The sequence below is a fragment of the Ahaetulla prasina genome, chromosome 5 (genome assembly GCF_028640845.1).
Source record: "Ahaetulla prasina isolate Xishuangbanna chromosome 5, ASM2864084v1, whole genome shotgun sequence".
Taxonomy (NCBI): domain Eukaryota; kingdom Metazoa; phylum Chordata; class Lepidosauria; order Squamata; family Colubridae; genus Ahaetulla; species Ahaetulla prasina.
The window spans coordinates 219210-243925 of NC_080543.1; the positions used below are offsets into that span (position 1 = coordinate 219210).

General features: G+C 46.9%; 1 protein-coding gene across 4 annotated transcripts in view; it reads right to left on the bottom strand.

Annotated features, from left to right (window-relative positions):
- PDE2A (phosphodiesterase 2A) overlaps positions 1-24716 on the bottom strand; it is a 243949-nt gene that overhangs the window by 160809 nt on the left and 58424 nt on the right. The window contains exon 2 of one of the 4 annotated variants that reach the window (XM_058185119.1): positions 7500-7629. The exons of the other annotated variants lie outside the window; for them this stretch is intronic. Coding sequence (XP_058041102.1) covers positions 7500-7553 — 54 coding nt within the window. The 5' untranslated portion in view covers positions 7554-7629. The remainder of the gene's footprint in view (positions 1-7499; positions 7630-24716) is intronic. 4 annotated transcript variants of the gene reach the window in all.

The window sequence follows — 24716 nt, forward strand, 5'->3', positions numbered from 1 at the left end:
GAATGAGCCCCCCATCCAACACCTGGTACCAGCAGCGTTCTGGCAGCAAAGCCTTCACAGGCAGGCGCTCCTACCTGCTTCTCCCCCCTCCCCTCCCCTCCCCTCGGAAATGTCACGGAGGCCGGAGACAGACAGATGCTTTCGAGGGGGGGGGGAGCCTTTGCTAATCAAACCCCCCCTAATCCCCGTCCACGGATCGCTTTCTTTTAAATCCCTGCTGCAATCAGAGAGTTATTAGATAACAACAGGGCCAAAAATGATGGAGGGGGGGCGGAACGCTTTATGAAATGTGGATGATATTTGGGGATTGATAGGAGGAGCCTCGCCTTCCTTCCAAGGGAAAGCAGACAAACAGCTAAAGAGAGAGAATCAAAACTCTCTTCTGCTTAATGCAGGTAAATTACAGAGTCAAAAATCCAGTCTCCCTATTACTATATCTAACAATAATACCTAGAGAAGAGAATATTTGTAGCTCAGGGTTGAACTGAGGGGTCCCTTGACTGTTTTCTTGCAGACTCTCCAGGACCCAGCTGGGGAACATCATCAGTGCTAGAAGGGAGGAGAGGTTGGGGAGAGGAGGGGGAGGACTGTGGGGTCCTTGGTGCTCTCAGAGCTGGGTGGTTTTCTTGCAGGCGTTTCAAGACCCAGCTAGGAAACATTATCAGTGCACAGTGATGTCTCTAGTCTGCCTTTGGCATGAAAGGCAGCTGGGTGACTTTAGGGTAGTCACCAGGAGACAGCGAGTTCTAGTCCTGCCTTAGGCATGAAAGCCAGCGAGTAACTTTGGGCCAATCACCAGGAGACTGGGAATTGTAGTGTCACCTTAGTATGAGTTTGGGCCACTCCCTCTCTCTTAGCCCAACCCACCTCACAGGATTGTTGTGTGGAAAACAGGAGGAGGGAGGAGTACTTATGCAAGTTCCTTTAAAGCAATACAAATAAAGTAAAAAGAAATAAAAATATTCCCCCAAAAAGGAACGAACTCCCCTAGTCTCACATACTCAGACCTCCTGGCTAGATTCAGGCAGCGCCTTCGACTCAATTTCCCTGTGTCCCAAAGGATTCCCAGAAGGGGTAACTTCAGAGTTCATTTTATGACAACAGCCCTCCCCCTGGCCTCTCTTCCTTCTCTTCTCGTCTTCCCTTCCAGCTTTCCCAGCATCATTCTCCAGAGATCGAGTTGGAAGGGACCTTGGAGGTCATCTAGTCCAACCAGCTGCTCAAGCAGGAGAACCTATATCATTTCAGATAAGTGACTGTCCAGTCTCTTCTTAAAAGCCTCCAGTGTTGGAGCACCTACAACTTCTAGCGGCAAGCCGTTCCACTGGTTAAATGTCCTCACTGTTAGGAAGTTTCTCCTTAGTTCTAAGTTGCTTCTCTCCTTGAAGAGTTTCCACCCATTGCTTCTCATCCTGCGCTCAGGTGCTTTGGAGAACTTCTGGGGCTCCATCACTGGAGTTTTTAAGGAAGAAATTGGACAGCCTTTTGCCTGGAACGGTGTAGCGTCTCCTGCTTGAGCAGCGGGTTGGGCTAGAAGACCTCCAAGGTCCCTTCCAACTCTGTTATTCTGTTAAGCAACAAGAAAGGAACAGAGCCACGAAGATGGTTAGGGGACTGGAGGCTAAACCGGATGAAGAACAGCTGCAGGAACTGGACAGCTGCAAAGAACTAGGGGGTGACATGATAGCCCTCTTCCAGTATTTGAGGGGCTGCTTCAAAGAAGAGGGAGTCAAGCTATTCTCCAAAGCAGGGGTCTCCAATCTTGGCAACTTTTAAGACTTGTGGACTCCAACTCCCAGAATTCCTCAGCCAGCTTTGCTGGCTGAGGAACTCTGGGAGTTGGAGTCCACAAGTCTTAAAGTTGCTAAGGTTGGAGACCCCTGCTCCAAAGCACTCAAAGGCAGGAGAAGAAGCAACGGATGGAAACTCATCCAGGAGAGAAGCAACCTGGAATTAAGGAGGAATTTCCAGACAGTGAGGACAATTAACCAGTGGAACAACTTGCCACCAGAAGTTGTGGGCATTCCATCACTGGGGGGTTTTAAGAAGAAACTGAGCAGCTGCTTGTCTGGAATGGAATAGGTCTCCTGCTTGAGCAGGGGGGGGGGTTGGTCTAGAAGACCTCCAAGGCCCCTTCCAATGCGGTGATTCTGTTGAATAACCCGCATTTCCCTGCTGTTTCGAAGGGAGGACAGGAAGCCTTTCCAGATACTGTGGGGTTTGCAACTGTGCCATCACCATGCTGGGTTCTTCTTAAAGACCACATAATCTCCCCGGACGAGTTAAAAGCTCTAAACATCCAGTTGGGTTTTTGGCAGCCGATCAAAATAAGCTCATCTAGGAGTCAAAGAAGCCGCTTCCAAAATGTGACATTTCCAGAAGCAATCTCCAGGCGACAAACACTCAGAATTAGACATTTCCGTCTCCAGATTACAGCCTGAAAGGACAAACTGACTGGGGCACTAAACTTTAAAATCCTTCCTTTCTTCTCCTTCCCTTTCTCCTTCCTTCCTCCCTTCCCTTACACTTTCTTTCTTTCCTTCCTTCTCCTTTCCTCCTTCCTTCTCCTTTCCTCCCTCCCTCCTTCCTCCCTTCCTTTCCCCATCCTTCCTCCCTTCCCTTTCTCCTCCCTCCCTCCCTTAACTTTCTCTTTCTTTCCTTCCTTCCTTCTCCTTTCCTGCTTCCTTCCTTCTCTTTCTTCTTCCTTCCTTCTCCTTCCCTCCTTCCTTCCTTTCCCCTTCCCTCCCTTCCCTTTCTCCGTCCTTCCTTCCTTCCCTTTCCCCTTCCTTCCTTCCTTCCTTCCTTCCTTCCTTCCTTCCTTCCTTCCTTCCTTTCCTTTCTCCTCCCTCCCTCCTTCCTTCCATCCTTCTCCTTCCCTCCTTCCTTCCTTTCCCCTTCCCTCCCTTCCCTTTCCCCATTCTTCCTTCCTTCCCTTTTTTCTTTCTTCCTCCCTCCCTCCCTCCCCTCCTCCCTCCCTTCCTTCCTTCCTCTTCCCTCCCTCCTTTCCCTCCTTCTTTCCTTCCTTTCCTTTCTCCTCCCTCCCTCCTTCCTTCCATCCTTCTCCTTCCCTGCTTCCTAACCCTTCCCAGAATGTTTTTCTGGGGGGGGGGGGAAACAAGAGAGGAAAGAGACGGAGTAGACTTGCCCAAGGTCCCACCATCCTCAACCAAGAAGGGGCTTGAGAACTTCCAGAACCCACCTCCACGTCCCACTCCATCCTCTGTGTCCTCAATCCCACCACAGGAGGATGGAGGAGGCTCCTGGAGAGAATTCAGAGGCCAGGTCCTTGCAGGTCCGTCCTATGCCCGTCCAGCCCCCAGCTGACCAGCCAAGGTTCTTGAAGACCTTCTCCAACCAGGGGACCCCCACTCCCATCATCCCGATCAGAGAAACCACTGATCCTGAGCCTCATCCTCCCTGGCTCTCAGGTTGGACTTCACCTCCAGAGGTCAACATCTCCCGTGGTCATCTTCAGGTCACACAACCTCCGATGGCTTTAGCTCCGACTGTTATTCCAACAGGGCCGTATCTCCAGCTGCTTAAACACGCTGGAGACACATGCACTGTAGAATACAACCAGGCCACAAATCGATCAATCAGAGTAGAGCCCGAGGGGACCCTGGAGGCCATCTAGTCCAACCCTCCCTCCCTCCCACCCAAGCACCGTTTCCGACAGAAGGGAGTCCAGTCCCTTCTTGAAAGCTTCCAGTGATGAAGCTCCCCCAACTTCAGAATAACAGAACGATAACAGATTAACAGAGCCGGAAGGGACCCTGGAGGTCATCTAGCCCAACCCTCCCCACCTCCCAAGCAGGAGCCCTTCACCGTTTCTGACAGATGGCAGTCCGGTCTCTTCTCGAAAGCTTCCACTACGGGGTCCCTTCCAACTCTTGTTAATCAATTCTAAACGCGAACGACAAGCAACTTTTCACATGTCTCTCCCCAGAGCTGCCTGCCTGAAAGATGTCATTAGGCGGGCAACCTTCGTCGTGACCGGGGGGAGGGTGGGTGGGGGGTCACGGGCAGACTCGGAGTTTGAGATTGTCAAACAGCTCAGACTTTGAAGGATTAGAGACAATGGACGCTATCTAAAGAAACTCGAGGTCTCCGGAAAGTCATCATTTAACATGTACAAAGGAGGAAACTTCGGCTGTGATGACAGGAGGAAGAGAGGGAGGATAACATTGGCAGCTCAGAGTTGAACTGTGGGGCCCTGGCGCTCTCTGAGCTGGGTGCTTCTCTGGCAGATGTTTCATGACCCAACTAGGGAACATCACCAGGGCTAGAAGGGAAGGGGCCCGAGGCAGGGGTGGGATTCAGCCAGTTCGCACCAATTTGGGAGAACCGGTTGTTAACTTTCTGAACAGTTTGGCAAACTGGTTGTTGGAAGAAATCATGAGGGCAGAGAACCGGTTGTTAAATTACTTGAATCCCACCACTGGCTGGAGGAGGAGGAGGAGGAGGAGGAGGAGGAGGAGGAGAAGGAAGAGGAGGAGGAGGAGGAGGAGGAGGAGGAGGAGGAGGAGGAGAACAATTGTGGGGCCCTTGGTGCTCTCTGAGCTTGGATGTTTTCTTGCAGATGTTTCATGACCCAAGTTGGTAACATCATCAGTGCTAGAAAAGAGTGGGCTTGTGGAGAAGAGGAGGAGGAGGAGGAGGAGGAGGAGGAGGAGGAGGAGGAGGAGGAGGAGGAGGAGGAGGAGGAGGAGGAGGAGGAGGAGAAAAACTGTGGGGCCCTTGGTGCTCTCTGAGCTGGGTGGTTTTCTTGCAGACGTTTCATGACCCAACTAGGTAACATCATCAGTGCTAGGTGGGAGTGGGATTTGTGGAGAGGAGGAGGGGGAGGACAACTGTGGTATTCTGATCTCAGTTCTCTCACAGACATTTCTTTACCCAACTAGGGAACATCATCAGTATGTGTGAGTGTGGAGTTCGCTCTCTACTCATATATAGTAGCTTGCAGCCTGCATCTAGATAAGCAAGGGTTAACGCTAGACAAAAAATTAAGAAAAAAAAATATTACCCTAATGAAGGAACCATCCGAGGAAAATGGCAGGGCAAGCTATTGTATATAAACAGGGAGCAAACCCCACTCTCTTTTGGCACTGATGAGGTTACTTGGTTGGGTCAAGAAACGTCTGCAAGAAAATAACCAAATCAGAGAGCACTAAAGGCCCCACAGTCATCCTTCCTTCCTTCCTTCCTTCCTTCCTTCCTTCTTTCCTTCCTTCCTTCCCTTCCTTTTTTCCTTCCCTCCCTTTTTTCCTTCCTTCCATCCTTACTCCCTCTTTTCCCTCCCTCCCTCCTCTCCTCTCCTTTCTTTCCTTCTCTTTTCTCTGTTCCCATTTTTTCTCTCTCCTTCCTTCCTTCCTTCCCTCCCTTTTTCCCTTCCTTCCATCCTTACTCCCTCTTTTCCCTCCCTCCCTCCTCTCCTTTCCTTTCTTTCCTTCTCTTTTCTCTGTTCCCATTTTTTCTCTCCTTCCTTCCTTCCCTCCCTTTTTTCCTTCCTTCCATCTTTACTCTTTTTCCATCTTCCCTTCTTCCTTCCTCCTCTCCTCCCCTCCCCTTCCTTCTCTTTTCTCTCTTCCTTCCCATTCTCTCTCTCTCCTTCCTTCCTTCCTTCTTTCCTTCCTTCCTCCCGCCCTCCCTCCTCCTCCTTTCTGCAAACCCCGCTCCCTTCTAGCACTGATGATGTTACCTGGTTGGGTCATAAAACCTCTGCCAGAAAACCACCCCGGTCAGAGACCCCCAAGGAGGAATTACAACGCAGGCGGCAGTCACTTCCAGACTCCAGAGTTATGGGCAGGTGCCCCACATTCCACCAGCTAGCTTGTGTGCGCACAGCGACGGACCCAGAACGACGAGAGAGACCCAAAGCCCCCTTTTACGGTTCCCCGCCCAGGACTAATGAAATGGACAATTCAGTTGGAAGAGGGCCGTCGATCTTAGCCTAAAGCTAGCAGGGACCTGAGGGTGGAATCAGGGAGGGCTGAGCGTTGTGTTGCAGGTAGATTGATGGACCAAGAGAGGCTCGTTAGGTCGGAAACGGGAGCAGGAAAGCTGCTATTTAATTCTGCTCTCCTTTCTTGGGTCTGCGGGGGATCATTCCGGCTCCCGCTTCTGCGTGCGGAGGGTGGGGGGGGGGGAAGAAAACATTTCCCAACCCCGTTTGCTGAAGAGGCAAGGAAAAAAAACGGCTCCTGAAACACAGATTCCCACCTGGTTGAAATACAGGCGGCTTTGCTGAGCCATTTCAGTCAGGCATACCTGATTTCATGATTTTTGTTGGGGGGGGGGCATGGTTGTGAAGCAAATCACAGTGGCTGTTAAGTGAATCATGTGGTCGTTAAACAAATATGGCTTCCCCATTGACTCAGTGCTAGAAGGAAATGGGGTTTGCTGCCTGTTTATTTATGTTAGGTTACCCAACACTTACAAGCACTGATGATGTTACCTAGTTTGGTAATGAGACGTCTGCAAAAAAGCTACCAAGCCCATACTCCTCCTCCTCTTCTCTGCAACCCCCCTCCCTTGTAGTACTGATGATGTTACCTAGTTGGGTCATGAAATGTCTGCAAAAAAACCACCAAGCTTAGAGACCACCAAGGATCCCATAGTCCTCCTCCTCCTCCTCCTCCTCCCCCTTCCTTCCTTCCTTCCTCCTCCTCCTTTCATCCTTTTCCTCTGTTCCTCCTCCTCTCTCCCTCTTCTCCTTCTCTCCTTCTCCTCCTCCAATTCCATTCCCTTCCAACACTGATGATGTTCCCTAGTTGGGTAATGAAACATCCAAGCCCAGAGAGCACCAAGGAGCCCACAGTCCTTTTTCTCCTCCTCCTCCTCTCCCTTGCCTCCTTCTTTTCTTCCTCCTCCTCTTGTCCTTTTCCCCGCTCCTCCTCCTCTCTCCCTCTCCCTCTTTTTTTTTAAAATTTGAATTTATATCCCGCCCTTCTCCGAAGACTCAGGGCGGCTTACACTGTGTTAAGCAATAGTCTTCATCCATTTGTATATTATATACAAAGTCAACTTTTATTGCCCCCCCAACAATCTGGGTCCTCATTTTACCTACCTTATAAAGGATGGAAAGCTGAGTCAACCTTGGGCCTGGTGGGACTTGAACCTGCAGTAATTGCAAGCAGCTGCTGTTAATAACAGACTGCATTAGTCCGTTGAGCCACCAGAGGCCCTTCTCTTCTCTTCTCTTTTCTCCTCTCCTTCGCCTCCTCCAACCCCACTCCCACCTAGCACTGATGATGTTCCCTAGTTGGGTCATGAAACGTCTGCAAGAAAACCACCAAGCTCAGAGAGCGCCAAGCACACCTCCAAATAACTAATTTTTAGTGTCTACAACAGCTTCACATTTATATCATTATCACAATCCCCAAATTTAGGAGAGCTTTCTCTTCAGCTCCGTTTACTAGCACAGCTGTCCTGGATGGCAAATATAGGAAAACCCCGCATGAAACCCAGCCCTGCCCCTGTGATATGGCCGCCATACAAACCGGAGCCCAGGTCCTTCTAGCGTGGGAAGAATGTGGCCACTGCTCTGGAACCATTTAGTGGCAGTTGATTGCTCGTCTTCTGTTTCAATTTCTCCGGCCCTTGTTCCATAATCAAGATAAATTCATTTCTCTGAAAGCAGCAAAATTTTTGCTACGTGAGTTTCGCCCACAGATGGTTGCTAAGAGTTCTTCTTGGGAGGGGACAGTTTTGTGTGCTTCATTTTGTCGATTGTGTTTTTGTTGAAAGAGAGACCCAATCTAGATTGTAAGGAGATGCAATTTGGGTTTGTCCCAAAGGTGCTTTTTTTCCCACCCCAAGAGGCAGCTGGACTTTCTGGTTTTTCTTTGAAGACGTTTCGCTTCTCATCCCAGAAGCTTCTTCAGCTCTGCAAGGAGTATCAATCCTTCCATTGCCCACCAGAGCCGAGGAAGCTTCCGGGATGAGAAGCGAAACGTCTTCAAAGAAAAACCAGAAAGTCCAGCTATAGAGACTAAATTGATTTTGAACTTAATAACAGCCGCAAGACTTTTGATTGCTCAATATTGGAAGAAAGAAGAATTACCTACAATTGAAGAATGGACACTTAAAGTATCAAATCTGGCAGAGATGGCAAAAATCTCCGCTTACTTGAAAGACTATGCACTAGAAAAATATATTTTAGAATGGAAAATGTGGATTGATTATATTCAAAATAAGTATCAGATAAAAAAATATCAAATAGCATATGAGTAAATTTAGGAAATATTTTGTATTAGATATATTTCTGAAGGAGAGGGGAATTGAGAGTGTGATTATGTGTGGAGTGACTAGAGATTATAATTTAGGAATTATTTTGGATTATGATTGTTAGTTTTGATACCCTGCATTTTGTTCTGGGAAGTCGGGGTGGGGGTGGGGGTAAGGGGAGGGAATTGGGGGTTGAGGTAGAGGATGGAGTGATGGTTAATGTACAGGGATTATTGAAGATGTATAAATATAATTAATGTAGGGTCGGGTCTGCCCAGTTACCATTTTAGAACGGTGGGGAGGGAGAAAGAGGAGAGAGTAGGAGGTAGGAAAGAGGAGAAGAGGAAGGAAGAGGGTAGAAGAGGAGAAGGAAGGTGGAGGGTGGAGGAGGAGGATGTAGATAAGAGAAGGAGAGGAAGGTCTGGAAAGTAGAAGAAGGTAGAAGAGGGAAGAGTGTTAAAAAGGGGGGTGGTGACTGGGCAAGCCCGACTAATTGTATATAACTGTACATTGGATGAGCTGTTTGATATGATTGTAAAAATAAAACTTTTTTATGAAAAAAAAAAAAAAGAAAAACCAGAAAGTTCTAGTTGAAAAAACACCTTTGTTTTTGACAAGGAGACATTGGAACAGCTTCTCCCCAGGAGTTGGGAGTGACCCACCGCTGGAGGTTTTTTAAGAAGAGATTGGACAGCCATTTGTTCGAGGTGGCGCACGGCCTCCTGCTTGAGCAGGGGGCTGGACTAGAAGACCTCGGGAGGTCCCTTCCCGCCCTATGAGTCTATGTTCTATTTGTCAATGACCAAAATAAATTCCTGTTCTGTTGATACTGATCCAACTCTAGATACGACCCTCTAGTTAGTATGACCTCTGGAATTATCCACTTATGTTATCCAGATTTTTCCAGATTCCCACAGAGGTCCAGTTCAAGAGTCAAGGATTCCTGGAGCCACCAAGAAGGCTTCAATTCACAATGGAGTCTAGAATCTATTCTGACTTTATCCCCCCCCCCAAATCTTTCTACCTTTCTTTTTTTCTTTTCCTCTTTCTCTTCCTCTCTGCAAACTCCTCTCTCTCCCAGCCACTGATGACGTTCCCTATTTGGGTCATGAAACGTCTGCAAGAAAACCACCAAGCTCAGAGAGCACCAAGGACCTCACAGTTCTCCTCCTCTCCCCAAACCCCATCCCCTTGTAATATTGATGACGTTACCTAGTTGGGTCATGAAACGTCTACAAGAAATCAACCAAGCTCAGAGAGCACCAAGGACTCATTGATCTTCTCCTCCTCCTCCTTTCTTCCTCCTTTCCTCCTCCTCCTCCTTTTTTCCACTTTTCTTCCTCCTTTTCTCCACCTTTCTTCCTCCTCCTCCTTCTCCTTTCTTCCTCCTCCTCCTCCCCATCTCCTCCTTTCTTCCTCCTCCTCCTCCTCCTTTCTTCCTCCTTTCCTCCTCCTTCTCCTTTCTTCCTCCTCCTCCTCCTTTCTTCGTCCTTTCTTCCTCTTCTCTTCCTCTTTTCCTCCTTTCCTCCTCCTCCTCCTCCTTTCTTCCTCCTTTCCTCCTCCTCTCCTTTCTTCCTCCTCCTCCTCCTTTCTTCCTCTTTTCTTCCTCCTTTCCTCCTCCCCTCCCCTTTTCGCCTCCTTTCTTCCTCCTCCTTTCTTCCTCCTTTCCTCCTCCTCCTCCCCCTCTCCTCCTCCTTTCTTCCTCTTCTCTTCCTCTTTTCCTCCTTTCTTCCTCCTTTCCTCCTCCTCCTCGCTGAAGGTCACCCATCTACTGCATCTCCCTGTAACCCACCAACCTCAAGGGCAGCATTTCCATCCTGTCCCCCAATTCTTGGAGGATCCCTGCAGCCCCCCTCCCCATCAGGGAAAGCCCCAAATGCAGAGCTTGAAACGGCGTCCACCTCCCCCCCCCCACAATCTCTCCTTCCTGTCCACCCATCGGCCAGGAAAGGTCGCAACTGCCAGCGTGGAACCACCCCTCGCAGCCAAGGCATCCAGGGCTGACAGCTGCTTTGACGAGAGACTCTCAAGCTTTGAGCCCTGAAGTTCATTAATAATAATGACACAACTCCCACCTCCCCACTCCTCCTTCTACCTGGTGAAAGGAAGGAGCCGAGGCAGCGTCCATCACTGGCTAGAGTCTGAGATTTTTCTCTCGAGCAAGGGTCTCCAACCTTGGCTGGGGGATTCTGGGAGTTGAAGTCCGCCAGGCAGAAAGTTGCCAAGGTCGGAGACCTCTGCTCTAGAACAAGGGTGTCCAACCGAGGCCACTTCAAGACTAAAAAAAAGAAAGAAAGATGTTGAGACTCTAGAACAGAGGTCTTCAAACTTAGTAGCTTTCAGACTTGTGGACTTCAACTCCCAAAATTCTCCAGCCAGATATGCTAAGCTATGCTGGCTGGAGAATTCTGGGAGTTGAAGTCCACACGTCTTCAAGCTGCCAAATTTGAAGGCCTCTGTTCTAGGAAGGGTGCAGAGAAGAGCAACGAAGATGATTAGGGGACTGGAGGCTAAAACGTAAGAAGAACAGTTGCAAGAATTGGGTAGGTCTAATGAGAAGAAGGACTAAGAAATGACACGATGGCAGCCTTCCAATATCTCAGGGGCTGCCCCAAAGAAGAGGGGGTCAATCTATTCTCCAAAGCACCTGAGGGTAGAACAAGAAGCAACGGATGGAAACTCATCAAGGAAAGAAGCAACCTAGAACTAAGGAGAAACTTCCTAACAGTGAGGACAATTAGCCATCTTGCCACCAGAAGTTGTGGATGCTTCATTACTGGAGCTTTTAAAGAAAAGATTGGACAACCATTTGTCTGAAATGATATAAGGTTTCCTGCCTGATCAGCGGGTTGGACTAGAAGATCTCCAAGCTCCCTTCCAACTACTCTACTCTACTCTACTCTACTCTGCTCTAGTAGATTTCAACTCCCAGAACCTTCGGCCAAGCATGGTCTGCCTATCATGATCATGAGTTGTGTCAGTCACGACAGATCTGATTTTATGATCATTTCTGTGGCACTCGCGAAGCAAAAACACCATGGTCATTAAGTGAACACTGTGGTCATTAAGCAAACCAATGGTTCGCTATGGGCGTAGTTTGGCCCAAACCCAGAAATAAATGCAGGTTTTTATAGTAAGGTAAAGGTAGAGGTTCCCCTCGCACATACGTGCTAGTCGTTCCTGACTCTAGGGGGCGCTGCTCATCTCCGTTTCAAAGCCGAAGAGCCAGCGCTGTCCGAAGACGTCTCCGTGGTCATGTGGCCGGCATGACTCAACGCCAGAGGCGCACGGAACGCTCTTCCCTTCCCACCAAAGGTGGTCCCTATTTTTTCTTCTTGCATTTTTTACCTGCTTTTGAACTGCTAGGTTGGCAGAAGCTGGGACAAGTCACGGGAACTCACCCCGTTCCACGGCAGCACTAGGGATTCGAACCGCCGAACTGCCGACTTTTCGATCTACAAGCTCAGCATCTTAGCCCCTGAGCCACCGTGTCCCTTTTATAGTAGGAGGCTACAAATCACCATAAATGAGCTAAGTTCGCTCATGTGGCCATTGGGGAAGCGACCGTCGGAAGTTTGAATCCTGGTCACAAGTAGCCCCAAGGTAGGTCATTGCAACTTAGAACGGTTGCTAAGTGAACGGTCGTAAGTCAAGGACTACCTATACAGATAGTCCTCGACTTACGGCCACAACGGAGCCCCAAATTTCCCTTGGTAAGCGAAACAGTACTTCAGTGAATTTTGCCTCGTTTTACGACCTTCCTTGCCACAGTCGTTGGGCGAGTCACCGCAGTTGTTAAGTGAGTCACACGGTTGTTAAGCAAACTCGGCTTCCCCAATGACTTTGCTGGTCAGAAGGTCACAAAAGGGGATCATGTGACCCCGGGACACTGCAACCGTCATAAATACGAGTCATTTGCCAAGCGACTGAATGTTGATCCCATGAAGCAGTGAAAAACGCTCATAAGTCGTAAGTTGTTATCTTTGAATGCTCCCTAATGGTCATAAGTTGAGGACGACCTGTCCATGCTAACAAGCAGGTGTCCCCATCTCTCCATGTCCTGACCGATCCTGACATGAGTTCAGGAGAGGAAAAAAAGAGAATGATGTAATTTTTTAAAAAAAATTAGATTGTGCAGAAATGGACAGATTGACACTAAAAATAATATAAAAAAAAGAAGATACAGAGTATTTTCGAACATGGGACTTGTTTTATAAATGGTTGGATAGTAGAGGTAGAAATTAGGAGCGGGAAAAGTATTATTGTATGTAAATAAATTGATCCAGATGTTCACTACACACTCATGTACTGTATGTAATGTGTCTATAACTGTCTGGTTCGGTTCTGCAACCCAACAAGAAAAACACAGACTTCAGAGGATAATTAGAACTGCAGAAAAAATAATTGCTACCAACCTGCCTTCCATTGAGGACCTGTATACTGCACGAATCAAGAAGAGGGCCGTGAAAATATTTGCAGATCCCTCGCATCCTGGACATAAACTGTTTCAACTCCTACCCTCAAAACGACGCTATAGAGCACTGCACACCAGAACAACTAGACACAAGAACAGTTTTTTCCCGAAGGCCATCACTCTGCTAAACAAATAATTCCCTCAACACTGTCAAACTATTTACTAAATCTGCACTACTATTAATCTTCTCATCATCCCCATCACCAATCTCTTTCTACTTATGATTGTATGACTATAACTTGTTGCTGGCAATCCTTATGATTTATATTGATATATTGACCATGATTTGTGTTGTAAATGTTGTACCTTGATGAAGGTATCTTTTCTTTTATGTACACTGAGAGCATATGCACCACGACAAATTCCTTGTGTGTCCAATCACACTTGGCCAATAAAATTCAATTCAATTCAAAATATATAAAGAAACTGTTTAAAAAGGGGGGGAAAAGGAGAGGAAGAAAAGAGAAGGAAATCCACGCATGTCCTCTGGACAGGCAGCTGGGGCACAGTTGAGCTCTCACCCCCACCTGCCAGTCGGTCAGCCTTGCCCTCTCCAGCAGGGAACGCACGTCCGTTCCTAATCTTCTGATCTGATTTGCAGCCGGACACCGATCGCAGCGGGCGACACACGAAGCCAATAAAGCAGCTACAAGGGCAATCTTCTCGAAAAACACGACGGGAAAGCAACTCCTCTTATTAAAAGTCTAACAAAACGAAGGACACGCAAAGCATACGAAGCTGCTTACATTGGGGGAGTGGGAGATGCCTGGTCCAGTTCGCTGGAGCAACCAATCGGAAATGCAGATTGCTCTCCGTTTATTAACACCGTAAGATGGCACGAGCGATGTATTATTGTAGGCTGAGCCGGCTCCTTGGTGGTACACAGGTCTTCGGCAAAAACGGAGGGGATGCAAAAAACCCTAAACCCACCCTGGGACTTTTGTCACTTTGGAAGAGAATAGCTGTAGCTCACGGTTGAATTGTGGGCTCCTTGGTGCTCTCTGAGCTTGGTGGTTTTCTTGCAGGCATTTCATGACCCAACTAGGGAACATCATCAGTGCTAGAAAAGAGTGGGCTTGTGGAGAAGAGGAGGAGGAGGAGGAGGAGGAGGAGGAGGAGGAGGAGGAGGAGGAGGAGGAGGAGGAGGAGGAGGAGGAGGACTATGGGGTCCTTGGTGGTCTCTGAGTTGGTTGTTTTCTTGCAGACATCTCATGACCCAATTAAGGACATCATCAGTGCTAGAAGGGAATGGGGTTTATGGAAGAGGAGGAGGGGGAGGGGGAGGACTGTGGGGTCCTTGTTGCTCTCTGAGCTTGGTGGGTTTCTTGAAGGTTGAGTACCAAAGTAGATAACACCATCAGGGCTAGAAGGGAGTGGGATTTGTGAGAAGAGTAGTAGTGGTAATAGTAATAGGAGGAGGAGGAGGACTGTGAGGTCCTAGGTGCTCTCTGGCTTGGTTATTTTTCTGCAGACATTTCATAACCAATCTAGGTAACATCATCAGTACAGAGTGATGACTATAGTCCTGCCGTAGGCATGAAAGCCGGCTGGGTGACTTTGGGCCAAGCACCAGGAGACGGTGAGTTCTAGTCCTGCCTTAGGCATGAAAGCCAGCGAGTAACTTTGGGCCAATCACCAGGAGACGGTGAATTGTAGTATCACCTTAGTATGAAAGCCAGCAGGGGTGACTTTGGGCCACTCCCTCTCTCTTAGCCCAACCCACCTCACAGGATTGTTGTGTGGAAAACAGGAGGAGGGAGGAGCACTTATGCGAGTTTACCATCTTGAATGACATTTAAAGCAATAAGAATAAAGTAAAAGAAATAAAAATATTCCCCCAAAAAGGGAACGAACTGGCCTAATCTCACATCCTCAGATCTCCTGGCTAGATTCAGACAGTGCCTTCGACTCAGTTTCCCTGCGTCCCAAAGGATTCCCAGAAGGGGGAACTTCAGTGTTCATTTTATGACAATGGTCCAGCCCAGCCTTGGAGAGCGCAAAGCGTTGTGTGGCCGTGTGGGAGACATCCTGTGAGAGGCTGAGCGTGGGGCCAAGCAAGCAGGCAAGCAAGTCCTCCTTTTAAGGAGCGGGTTAAAGAAAAACAAATTCATAAAAAAAATATATATAAAATTTGGGGTGTGGAATAATTTGGATCCGATTCCAAAAAAGCTGCACGTTACTGATAATAACGTCAGTTGTTGAACGTAAAAGTGGAAAGAAGAGACAGGTGTGAATTTGAAGCACAACGACAAGACAAAAGCAAAGGATTTGGGGCCAGTTCTCCAATTAATTATAAAAATTATAAGCGACGTCAAAAGAAACTTGGCAAAGCTGCCCATTGTGAAATCAAAGGTTTGTGCATTCAACTACTGGTAGTCCTCGACTTACAGCCACAAGTGAGCCCCCACCCCGCCAAATTATGTTACTAGGCGAGAAATTTGTTAAGCAAGTTTTGCACCAGGTTTGAGACCTTCCTTGCCATAGTTGTTAAGTGAATCACTGCAGTTCTTAAATTAGTAACACGGTCATTAAGTGAATCCAGCTTCTCCACTGACTTGGCTCATCAGAAGGTCACAAAAGGGGACACTATCACTGTCATAAGTGCGAGTCGGTTTCCAAGCGTCCGAATGTAAATCCCGTGGCCCTGGGGATGCTGCAACGGTCATAAGTGTGAAGAACGGTCCTAAGTCACTCTTCTTCAGTGCCGTCGTAACTTCGAGCGGTCACTAAATGAACTGTTGTAAGTCAAGGACACCTTCATTCCATTTATCACATCTGGACACATAACGACTAAAAATTGGCACGCTTCGTTGCAGTCCTAAGTCGAGGACAAAGGTGTTGTTGTTTTTTTAATAAATAATTTTTATTTCCATTTTCCAACATTATATTTATGTACAAACTATTATCCATCATTAATCATTAATTTTTATTTATTACTGATTCAGGCCTGCCCGATTGCCACTTCCTTTCTTCACAACCTCCCTCTCTACCCTCTGCTACTTTCCCATCCTTCATCTCCTTCACTTTACAACTTCCTCTCCTCCTTCTCCACTCCTCCCTTCTTCCACCCTATCTAACCTTGTAAGAAGAAATAATATGTGAAGTTGGTATTGCTTCTTTTCTTCTTTTCTTTTTATTATTCTTTCCTATCTTTTTATTTTTATTGTGAGGGGATCTAAAGTTTTAAATTTTTAAAGGTGGGAGGTTATGTATATTTTGTATATTTTAGGTTGTGATTGTTGGTCATAATACCCGGTATTTGCTCTGGGAAGTCTGGGGGGGGGGAGAAGGGGGGGGGAAATGATACGGATTGATTATTAATGTACAGTAATTTCTGAAGATATGAAATTAAAAAATTTAAAATGATATTGGGGATGCTCGACTGCCATTTCAGGAAGAAAAGGAGAGAGGAGTAGAAGGAGGGAAGAAAGTAGGTAGGAAAGAGTAGAGAAGGAGGAGGGGAATAAGAGGACAAAGGTTGAAGTGGACACAACCAACCCAAAAGTTGTTGTTTTCTCGCATAGAATCGCAGAAAAGGTACGGGATTTTTTCTAAGCCTTTTTTTTTTTCCTCCCTTAAAAAACAAAAAAAGCCTCCCCAACATTATGACAGTGGCCTGGAAAGATAATTTGGAAGCATTCTGCCTCTCTTCCCTGCTGAGCAGGAAATAGAAATTTCTGTCCCTGCTCTTGTTATTGTCATTAATCATTTATTTTCTGACAGTTTGTTTGGCACACAGACCCCTCTCCCCAAAAAGTCCCCTCACCTTGATTGTCAAGCCTCACCTTCGTACCCCTTCTAAATTCCCTTGGAGAAGAGGCAGGAAGCTTCCTTACAGAATTGCAAAATGGGACCTCTGAGGTCTTCTAGTCCAACCCTCTGCTCGAGCAGGAAGATTTATCCTGGATGTCCTCGAATTATGACAATTTAGCCTCCCATAAGGGAGTCCGTGAAGGGGTCCCTTTGTGCGTGTCGTAACAACCCAAAGGACACGGAGTCACACTTTCTAATATCCAAGCCGCCTGTTTCTCTCCTGGTTCCGCAACATTCTTCCGCCACGTTGAGCGCGAACTTTGTTCAATTTTATCGCAACCCTCCCTTTCTCACAATCGCACAAGTCTCCTCCTCTCCCAGCGTGGCTCTGCACAGGGAGTCCTCTACGTACGGCCTCCACCAAGACCGGAATTTCCGTGGTTAACCGAGAGAGTTGTTAAGTGAATTTTGCCCTGCTTTATGACATTTTGTGCCCCTGTTGTTAAGTGAATCACTGCGGTTGTTAAGTTTGTAACACGGTTGTTAAGTTTGTAACACGGTTGTTAAGTGAATCCGGCTTCCCATTGTCTTTGCTTGTCAGAAGGGTCGCAAACGGGATCAGGTGACCCTGGGACGTTGCGTCATAACTATGAATCTCATGCGTCTGAATTTTGATCGTGTGACCATGGGGATGCAGCAATGGTTTGTAAGTCCGAAGAACGGTCATAAGTCGCTTTTTCCAGTGTCGTTGTAACTTTGAACAGTCACTAAGTGAACTGTTGTAAGTCGAGGACTACTTGTACCATTCCAGACAAATGGCTGTCCAATCTCCAGTAATGGAGCACCCACAACTTCTGGAGGCCAGCCGTCTCACTGGTTACTGGCAGTCCTTGATTTATGACCACAGCTGAGTCCAAAGGTTTCATCGCTAAGCAAGACTGTTGTTAAGAGAGCTTTGCCTCGTTTTACGACCTTCCTTGCCACAGTTGCTAAGTGAATCACTGCGGTTGTTAAGTTTGTAACACGGTTGTTAAGCGAATCCGGCTTCCCCATTGTCTTTGCTTGTCAGAAGGGTCGCAAAACGGGATCAGGTGACCCTGGGAGACGGTCATAAATACGAGCCAAGTGTCCCTATTTTGATCATGTGGCCATGGGGGAATGCTGCCACGGTCATAAGTGTGGAAAAGGGTCATAAGTCCCTTTTTTCAATGCTGATGTAACTTCGAGAACTCACTAAGGGAACGGTCATAAGTTGAGGACTTCCTGTATATGCACATCCTTAGTCCTCAACTTACATCCACTCATTTAGTGACAGTTCCAAGTTACAGTGGCACTGAAAAAAGTGACTTAGGACCGGTCCTCGCACTTATGACCGTAACAGCCTCCATGATCAACATGAGCAAAATTCAGATGCTCGGAAGTGACTCCTATTAATGACGGTTGCAGCATCCTTCGGGTCACCCGATCACCCTTTGCCACCTTCCCAGCCACCCTCCGACAAACAAAGTTGATGGGGCAAGCCAGCTTCATTTAACCACCATGTGATTCGCTTAACAACCGTGGCCCGAGAAAGGTCGTAACCTCCGATGCGACTCACTTAAAACAACTCTCTGGCTTAGCAAGGGAAATCCTGAGGCCAACGGTGGTCGTAAGGTCGAGGACTGCCCTTTGGGAAATGAATTTCCCACCCCTGAAGCACCCGGGACCCCCGCCCCCACCCCACCCCCTCTGTTCCAAGCCGATCTTGGTTTGTTCTCTCTCTTCATCATGATCGCCTGATGACGGACAAGGATGGTCCGGTAGAATTTCTGTTGCCGTGGATGTGATGCCCGTTGCTTAGCAACGGACAAAATTAGTGCGTGGGAACTATTTGTGGGATGAGCAGTATTCCTGGGGAGGGGAGCGGGGAGTCCGGAGGCCAAGGGAGAAGACGGGGATTGGCTGGGAAGGGATGGGATGGGGGGGTGAACTTGTGCTACGGCACCTGCCCCACGGACAGGTGGCCCCGGATTAAATCCTCTCTGCCCACCCCCGCCCCGAGAGATGGAAAATGGGGGTACCCATCGCCAGGCCCCGAAGACTAGAAAAAGGGGAGGGGGCGAACGTAACTCCAATACAGTTTTTTCTTTTTCTTTTTTCCACGTTTTTTTTTTAATTTTCCATAATATTTCCAGCAATTTAACCAGTGTACAATACATTCAATTATCCAACATTTATTCCTCCCCATAAATTGTACTCAATCGGGCCTGCCCAGTCGCCACTCCCTTCCTTAAACCTCCTTTTACTTTCTCCACCTTCCTCCACCTCACTTTCCTCCTTCCTCTCCTCCTTCCCACTTCTCACTTCCAACCGATACAGTTTTTTCAATGTCCATCCCAACTTTCTGCCTGTGGGTAGTCCTCAGTTTATGACCACGGGTTTTTTTTATATAATTTTTTAAAATATTTTTAAAACAAACAGTACATTTTTTTCTGAATAAAGTATTGACCGAGTCAAAATTTATGCAGCTTGTAACATAAATATTTCCCAAATATAATTTATATAGTTCAATTTCTGCCATAATATTCTTTTTCCCCCCTACTATTTTATTATTCATCTCTACGTAATATTTAATATATAATCAATATTACCGTCCGCCGTGACCTCCAATCTCAATCTTATTTCATTTCTTTATCTTATTTCTCCATTTATCACATATATTTCTCAAAATCACCACATTTGTAAGTTATCATCAATTTATTTTCTCTTATTTCCTTATTTCTCTGGAAACACGATTTGGATTTTTTGTTGCTAAGCGAGATAGTTACTCAGTGAGTTTTGCTCCCTTTTACGACCGGCCTTGCTGCAAATGTTAAGCGAATCGCTGCCGTTGTTAACCTGGTCAGGCGGTCGTTAAGTGAATCCGGCTTCCCCATTGCTTTGTCGGAAGGTCGCAAAAGGGGAACACGTGGCCCCGGGACGTCATAAATATGAGTCTAATTGGCAAGCCAGTTGATCGTACATGTGAAAAACGGCCATAAGTCAGTTTTTCTCAATGCCGTTGTAACTTCAAACGGTCACTCAGTGAATTGTTGTAAGTCAAGGACTACATGCACTTACTTAGTAAAACAGAATAGAGACCTAAAGAGAGCAACAAACTAAACTAAACTAAAAACAGAGCAATGATAGAAAAAAACTAAAAATGACTCTAGAAAGAGTGCAGAGAAGAGCAACAAAGATGATTAGGGGACTGGAGGCTAAAACATATGAAGAACGGTTGCAGGAACTCGGTATGTCTAGTTTAATGAAAAGAAGGACTAGGGGAGACATGATAGCAGTGTTCCAATATCTCAGGGGTTGCCCCAAAGAAGAGGGAGTTGGGCTGTTCTCCAAAGCACCTGAGGGTAGAACAAGAAGCAGTGGGTGGAAACTGATCAAGGAGAGAAACAATGTGGAATTAAGGAGAAACATCCTGACTGTGAGAACAATTAATCAGTGGAACGACTTGCCTGCAGAAGTTGTGAATGCTCCAATACTGGAAGTTTTTAAGAAGATGTTGGATAACCATCTGACTGAGATGGTGTAGGGTTTCCTGCCTGGGCAGGGGGTTGGACTAGAAGACCTCCAAGGTCCCTTCCAACTCTGATGTTATGTTATGTTATGTTAAACTGAGAGGGGGAGGGGGAGAAAAAGAGAGAACGAGAGAAAGAAAAGGAGGGAGAGAAAGAGAGAGAAAGAGAAAGAAAAGGAAAGGAAAGAGAATGGGAGAAAGAGAGAAAAAAGAGAAAAAGAGAGAGAGAGAGAAAAAGGGAAAGATAAAGATAACGAAAAGAAAGGAAAGAAAGATAACGAAAAGAAAGGAAAGAGAAAGAAAGAGAAAAAGAGAAAAGAACGGGAGACAAAATGGAGAGAGAATGAAAGGAAGAGAGAAAGAGAGAAAAGGGAAAGAGAGAGAGAGAGAGAGAGAGAGAGAAAGAAAAAAAAAGAAGGGGAGAGAATGATAGAGACAGAAAGGGAAAGCAAATGACAGAAAAAGAAAGAGAGAAAGGGAAAGATAGAGAAAAGAAAGAGAAAGAAAAGAAAAGGAGAGAGAATGAGAGAAAGAGAAAAAAGAAAGGGAGAGAAAGAAAGAGAGAGAAGAACTGGATACGAAAAGGGAGAGAGCATAAAAGGAAGAGAGAAAGGGAAAGAAAGAGAGAGAAGAAAAAGAGAAAAGAACTGAAGACAAAAGGAAGAGAGAAAGAAAGAGAGAGAATGGGGATGTCGCAAGGGTCACAAGTGTGAAAAATGGCCCTCCGTCCCTTCCTTCGGGGCCCTTGTGACCTCAAGCGGTCACTAAAAGAACGGCTGTAAGTCAAGGACCATCTGTAATGCTGAGGGCCAAGATCTTCTGCTGTCTTTGGGGGTCACTTGGGGTGAGGGAGGGAACCCCAGAGCCAACGAAGCTGAGCCTCCTCTCTTCTCTGCAGCCCCCCCCCCACGGCTTTCCTGATTGGATGCCATTTTCCTGACCCCTGGACCATTAAATTGGAAAAGAAAGTGGGGCGGGCTCTCCAAACGGCTATTAAACGAACGGGCCGCATCTGCCTCCCGCCGGACTCTATTAAAGTTCTCGGTTTTTCGTCCGACTCCCCACTAAGCAGCCGCTGACTTCCGGCTCTCTTTAGCACCGTGGCAGATAAATAATGGGACAGCCTTGACTTTTTAACAGGCCGTCCTCGACTTACGACCGCAAAGGAGCCCAACGGTTCTCTTAAAACTAATTTTGCCCCATTTTATGACGTCTCTAGCCCACGGTTGTTAGGTGAATCATTGCAGTTTTTAAGTGAGTATCTGGACAAGCGTGTGAATTTTGATCACGTGACCACGAGGAAGGCTGCAACGGTCGTAAGTGTGAGACACGGTCATAAGTCACTTTTTTTCAGCGCCGTTGTAACTTCGAATGGTCACTAAACAAGCAGTTGTAAGTGGAGGACCACCTTACATCCTTATTTTTTGGCTTCTATTTAGAAGCCTGCCCAGGAGTGGTCGAAAAAGTCAAGATGGCGTCCAGAGCTACACGATTAAGTCTCGGCCACTTTTATACAAAAGTTGGGCGCACAGACCCAGCGGCCATCTTGACTTTTTTGCCTTGCCTTGCCGATCCTGCTTCGTCTCTCTCTTGCTTTCCTCGGCTGAGCTCGTAATTCTTGCAAAGCCCTTTCCTTATCTTGGACAGTACCAAATTCAGCTTTTATTAGACCCAGGCTGGAGACTTTATCACTATCTCAGATAAGCAATAAATGTAATATCGCTGGCTGGAAGGATATTCAGGAAATTTGTCTTTTCAGATGACGAAGCCACCCTTTGTATTAAAAAAAAAAACATTTTTGTATTACACTTATTTATGCTTCTAAGCAGAAAGAGAAAACATTGTTCTTAATCAGCAACTTCAACACGGGGGGAGTTCAATTCCCAGAATTCCCCAGCTACTAGTGGTTTGGGCACCAATCTAGGAAGCAGGAGACCGTGAGTTCTAGTCTTGCTGTAGGCATGAAAGCCAGGAGGGTGACTTTGGGCCAATCACTAGGAGATGGTGAGTTCTAGTTCCACCTTAGGCATGGGAAGTCAGCTGGGTGGCTGTCAGCCAATCACCAAGATTGGGTGAGTTCTAGTCCTGCCTTATTCATGAAAGTCAGCAAATTAACTTTCAGCCAATAACCAGGAGGCAGTGAGTTCTAGTCCCGCTTTAGACATGAAAGCCAGTTGGTCGACTTTGATCCAATCACTAGGAAACAGTGAGTTCTAATCTTCCCTTAGGCATGAAAGCTGTTGGCCAATCACCAGGAGATAGAGAATTCTAGTCCTGCCTTAGGCATGAAAGTCAGCTGGGTGGCTGTCAGCCAATCACCAGGAGTTGGTGAGTTCTAGTCCTGCCGTATTCATGAAAGTCAGCAGATTAACTTTCAGCCAATGGTGAGTTCTAGTCCCGCTTTAGGCATGAAAGCCAGTTGGTTGACTTTGATCCTATCACCAGGAGATGGTGAGTTCTAGTCTTGCCTCTAGACATAAAATCCGTGTGGGTTACTTTCAGCCAATCACCAGGAGACGGGGAGTTCTAGTTCTGCCCTGGGCAGGAAAGCCGGCTGGGGGACTTTGGGCCAGTTTCTTAGCACCAGGTTGCTGCTTGGGTGGGTTCAATCTTGGCCCCTCAGGGGCCAAAATCCAAGCAGAAAAATCTTTTGTGTCCTTCTTGGACCCACCAACAGCCCTCTGCCTGTTGCTAAGAAGACGAAAAAAACATGGTTTTCCTTCGTAGGATTTTGATTCTTCACAGCCCGATCTCGGCAGGAAAACAAAGACGGAGCTCTCTATCCAATTCTCACTTAGCCAGCTTGCTGCCTCGGTTTCCCCAGCGGGAGAAGAATTGAGCCGCCACCCACCCACCCCCAGGAAAGCGGAAGGGTTAATTAACTGCCCGCCAAAGCAATTTCAGGTGTCCGGCTGGAAGCCGCCCCACAAAACTCCCGAGCACTTTAAAAGAGGATTTTTTTTTCGCAAAAGGCAAGATTGTCATTTTGGAGAGGCAGCATCGGTTCCTGGCAAATATTGGCGAAAAGGGAAATAAAAGGTGTGCGGCCATAAGGCTGTTTTGGCCTTCTTCATCATCACTCCATGGCCTTATTATGCATAGAATACAGAATAACAGAGTTGGAAGGGAACTTAGAGGTCTTCTAGTCCAACCCACTGTCAAGCGGGGAAATTCTCCTTAGTTCCAGGTTGCTTCTCTCCCTGGTTACTTTCCATCTGTTGCTTCTTGTCTCTCAGGTGCTTTGGAGCAGGTATCTCCAACCTTGGCAACTTTAAGCCTTGGCGGACTTCAACTCCCAGAATTCCCCCAGCCAGCTTTGCTGGCTGGGGGATTCTGGGAGTTGAAGTCCGCCAGGCTTAAAGTTGCCAAAGTTGGAGACCCCTGCTTTGGAGAATAGGTGGACCCCCTCCTCTTCTTTGGGGCAGCCCCCCAAATGCTGGAAGACTGCTATCATGTCACCCCTGGTCCTTCTTTTCACTAAGCTAGACATCCCCAATTCTTGCAACGTTTCTTCAAGTCACCCCAAGTCCTTCTCTTCGTTAGACACTAGACATTTGCGTAGCCCAGGCGTGTCAGAATATTCATGACTGGGAAGACATGGTAGCAAGGTCAGCCAATGAATAGGCATAGCAACTAAATCAGCCAATTGGGAGCTGAGACAGACTGGAGCCAGGACGTGTCTTAGTCTGCAGCTTCTGAGTCTGTGCAGAGAAACGAAACTGAAACCTGTGAACTTGTCTGCTGATCTGAGCTGAAATGAAACTATTCTCTGCTGTTGGTATTGTATACTGTATATATTATGTATATAAAGAAGTTTCTTATTTAAATGAATCCTGGTGAACTTCTTCCCCAAAACACCTGAAACTCATCAAGGAGAGAAGCAACCTGAAACTAAGGAGTAACTTCCTGATAGCGAGGACAATTCATCAGTGGAACAGAAGTTGCCCCCAGAAGTTGTGAATGCTGCAAACCCTGGAGGAGAAGGATGGTGCACTGCCAAGAGCAAAAGAGAAGATTTCCCCAGATTTCATCAACACTCTTCAAATGATGGAACATCCGCATCAGGAATCAGCTTTGGGATATCCATGGGGTTAGGGGATCTACTGGACCCTGAAATGGCCCCCCACAAATCTCCCCCTCCTTCTTTATTATCTCTCCATCCTTCTACAATCTCTGTCCATCCATCCATCCACCCACTATCTCTCTCTCCTGTCTCTCCCCTCCCAGTATCTATCTATCTATCTATCTATCTATCTATCTATCTATCTATCTATCTATCTATCTATCTATCTCTTCTTATCTTATATTATCTTTATATCCATCCCTTGATCTGTCCGTCCGTCCGTCCATCCATCCAATCATCCATCCATCTATATCTATATCTGTATCTATCTTATCTATATCCATCCACTCACTCATCCATCCATCATCTATTCTCTATCCATCCATCCTTCTATCATCCCTCAATCTGTCCATCCATCCATCCATCCATCCAATCATTCGTCCACCCATCTCTCTCTCTCTCTCTCTCTGACTATCTATCCATCCGTCTATTTATCCATCCATCCATCCATCCATCTTCCACTATCTATCTAAGAATTTTTAAGGTTGCCACATCCCCTAGATCTTTCCCCGAAATCTTGTGTGAGACCACAAGAGGATAACAGCAAGAGCTTTGCAAAAAGAAAAAGAAAAAGAAAAAAAGGGGTGGGC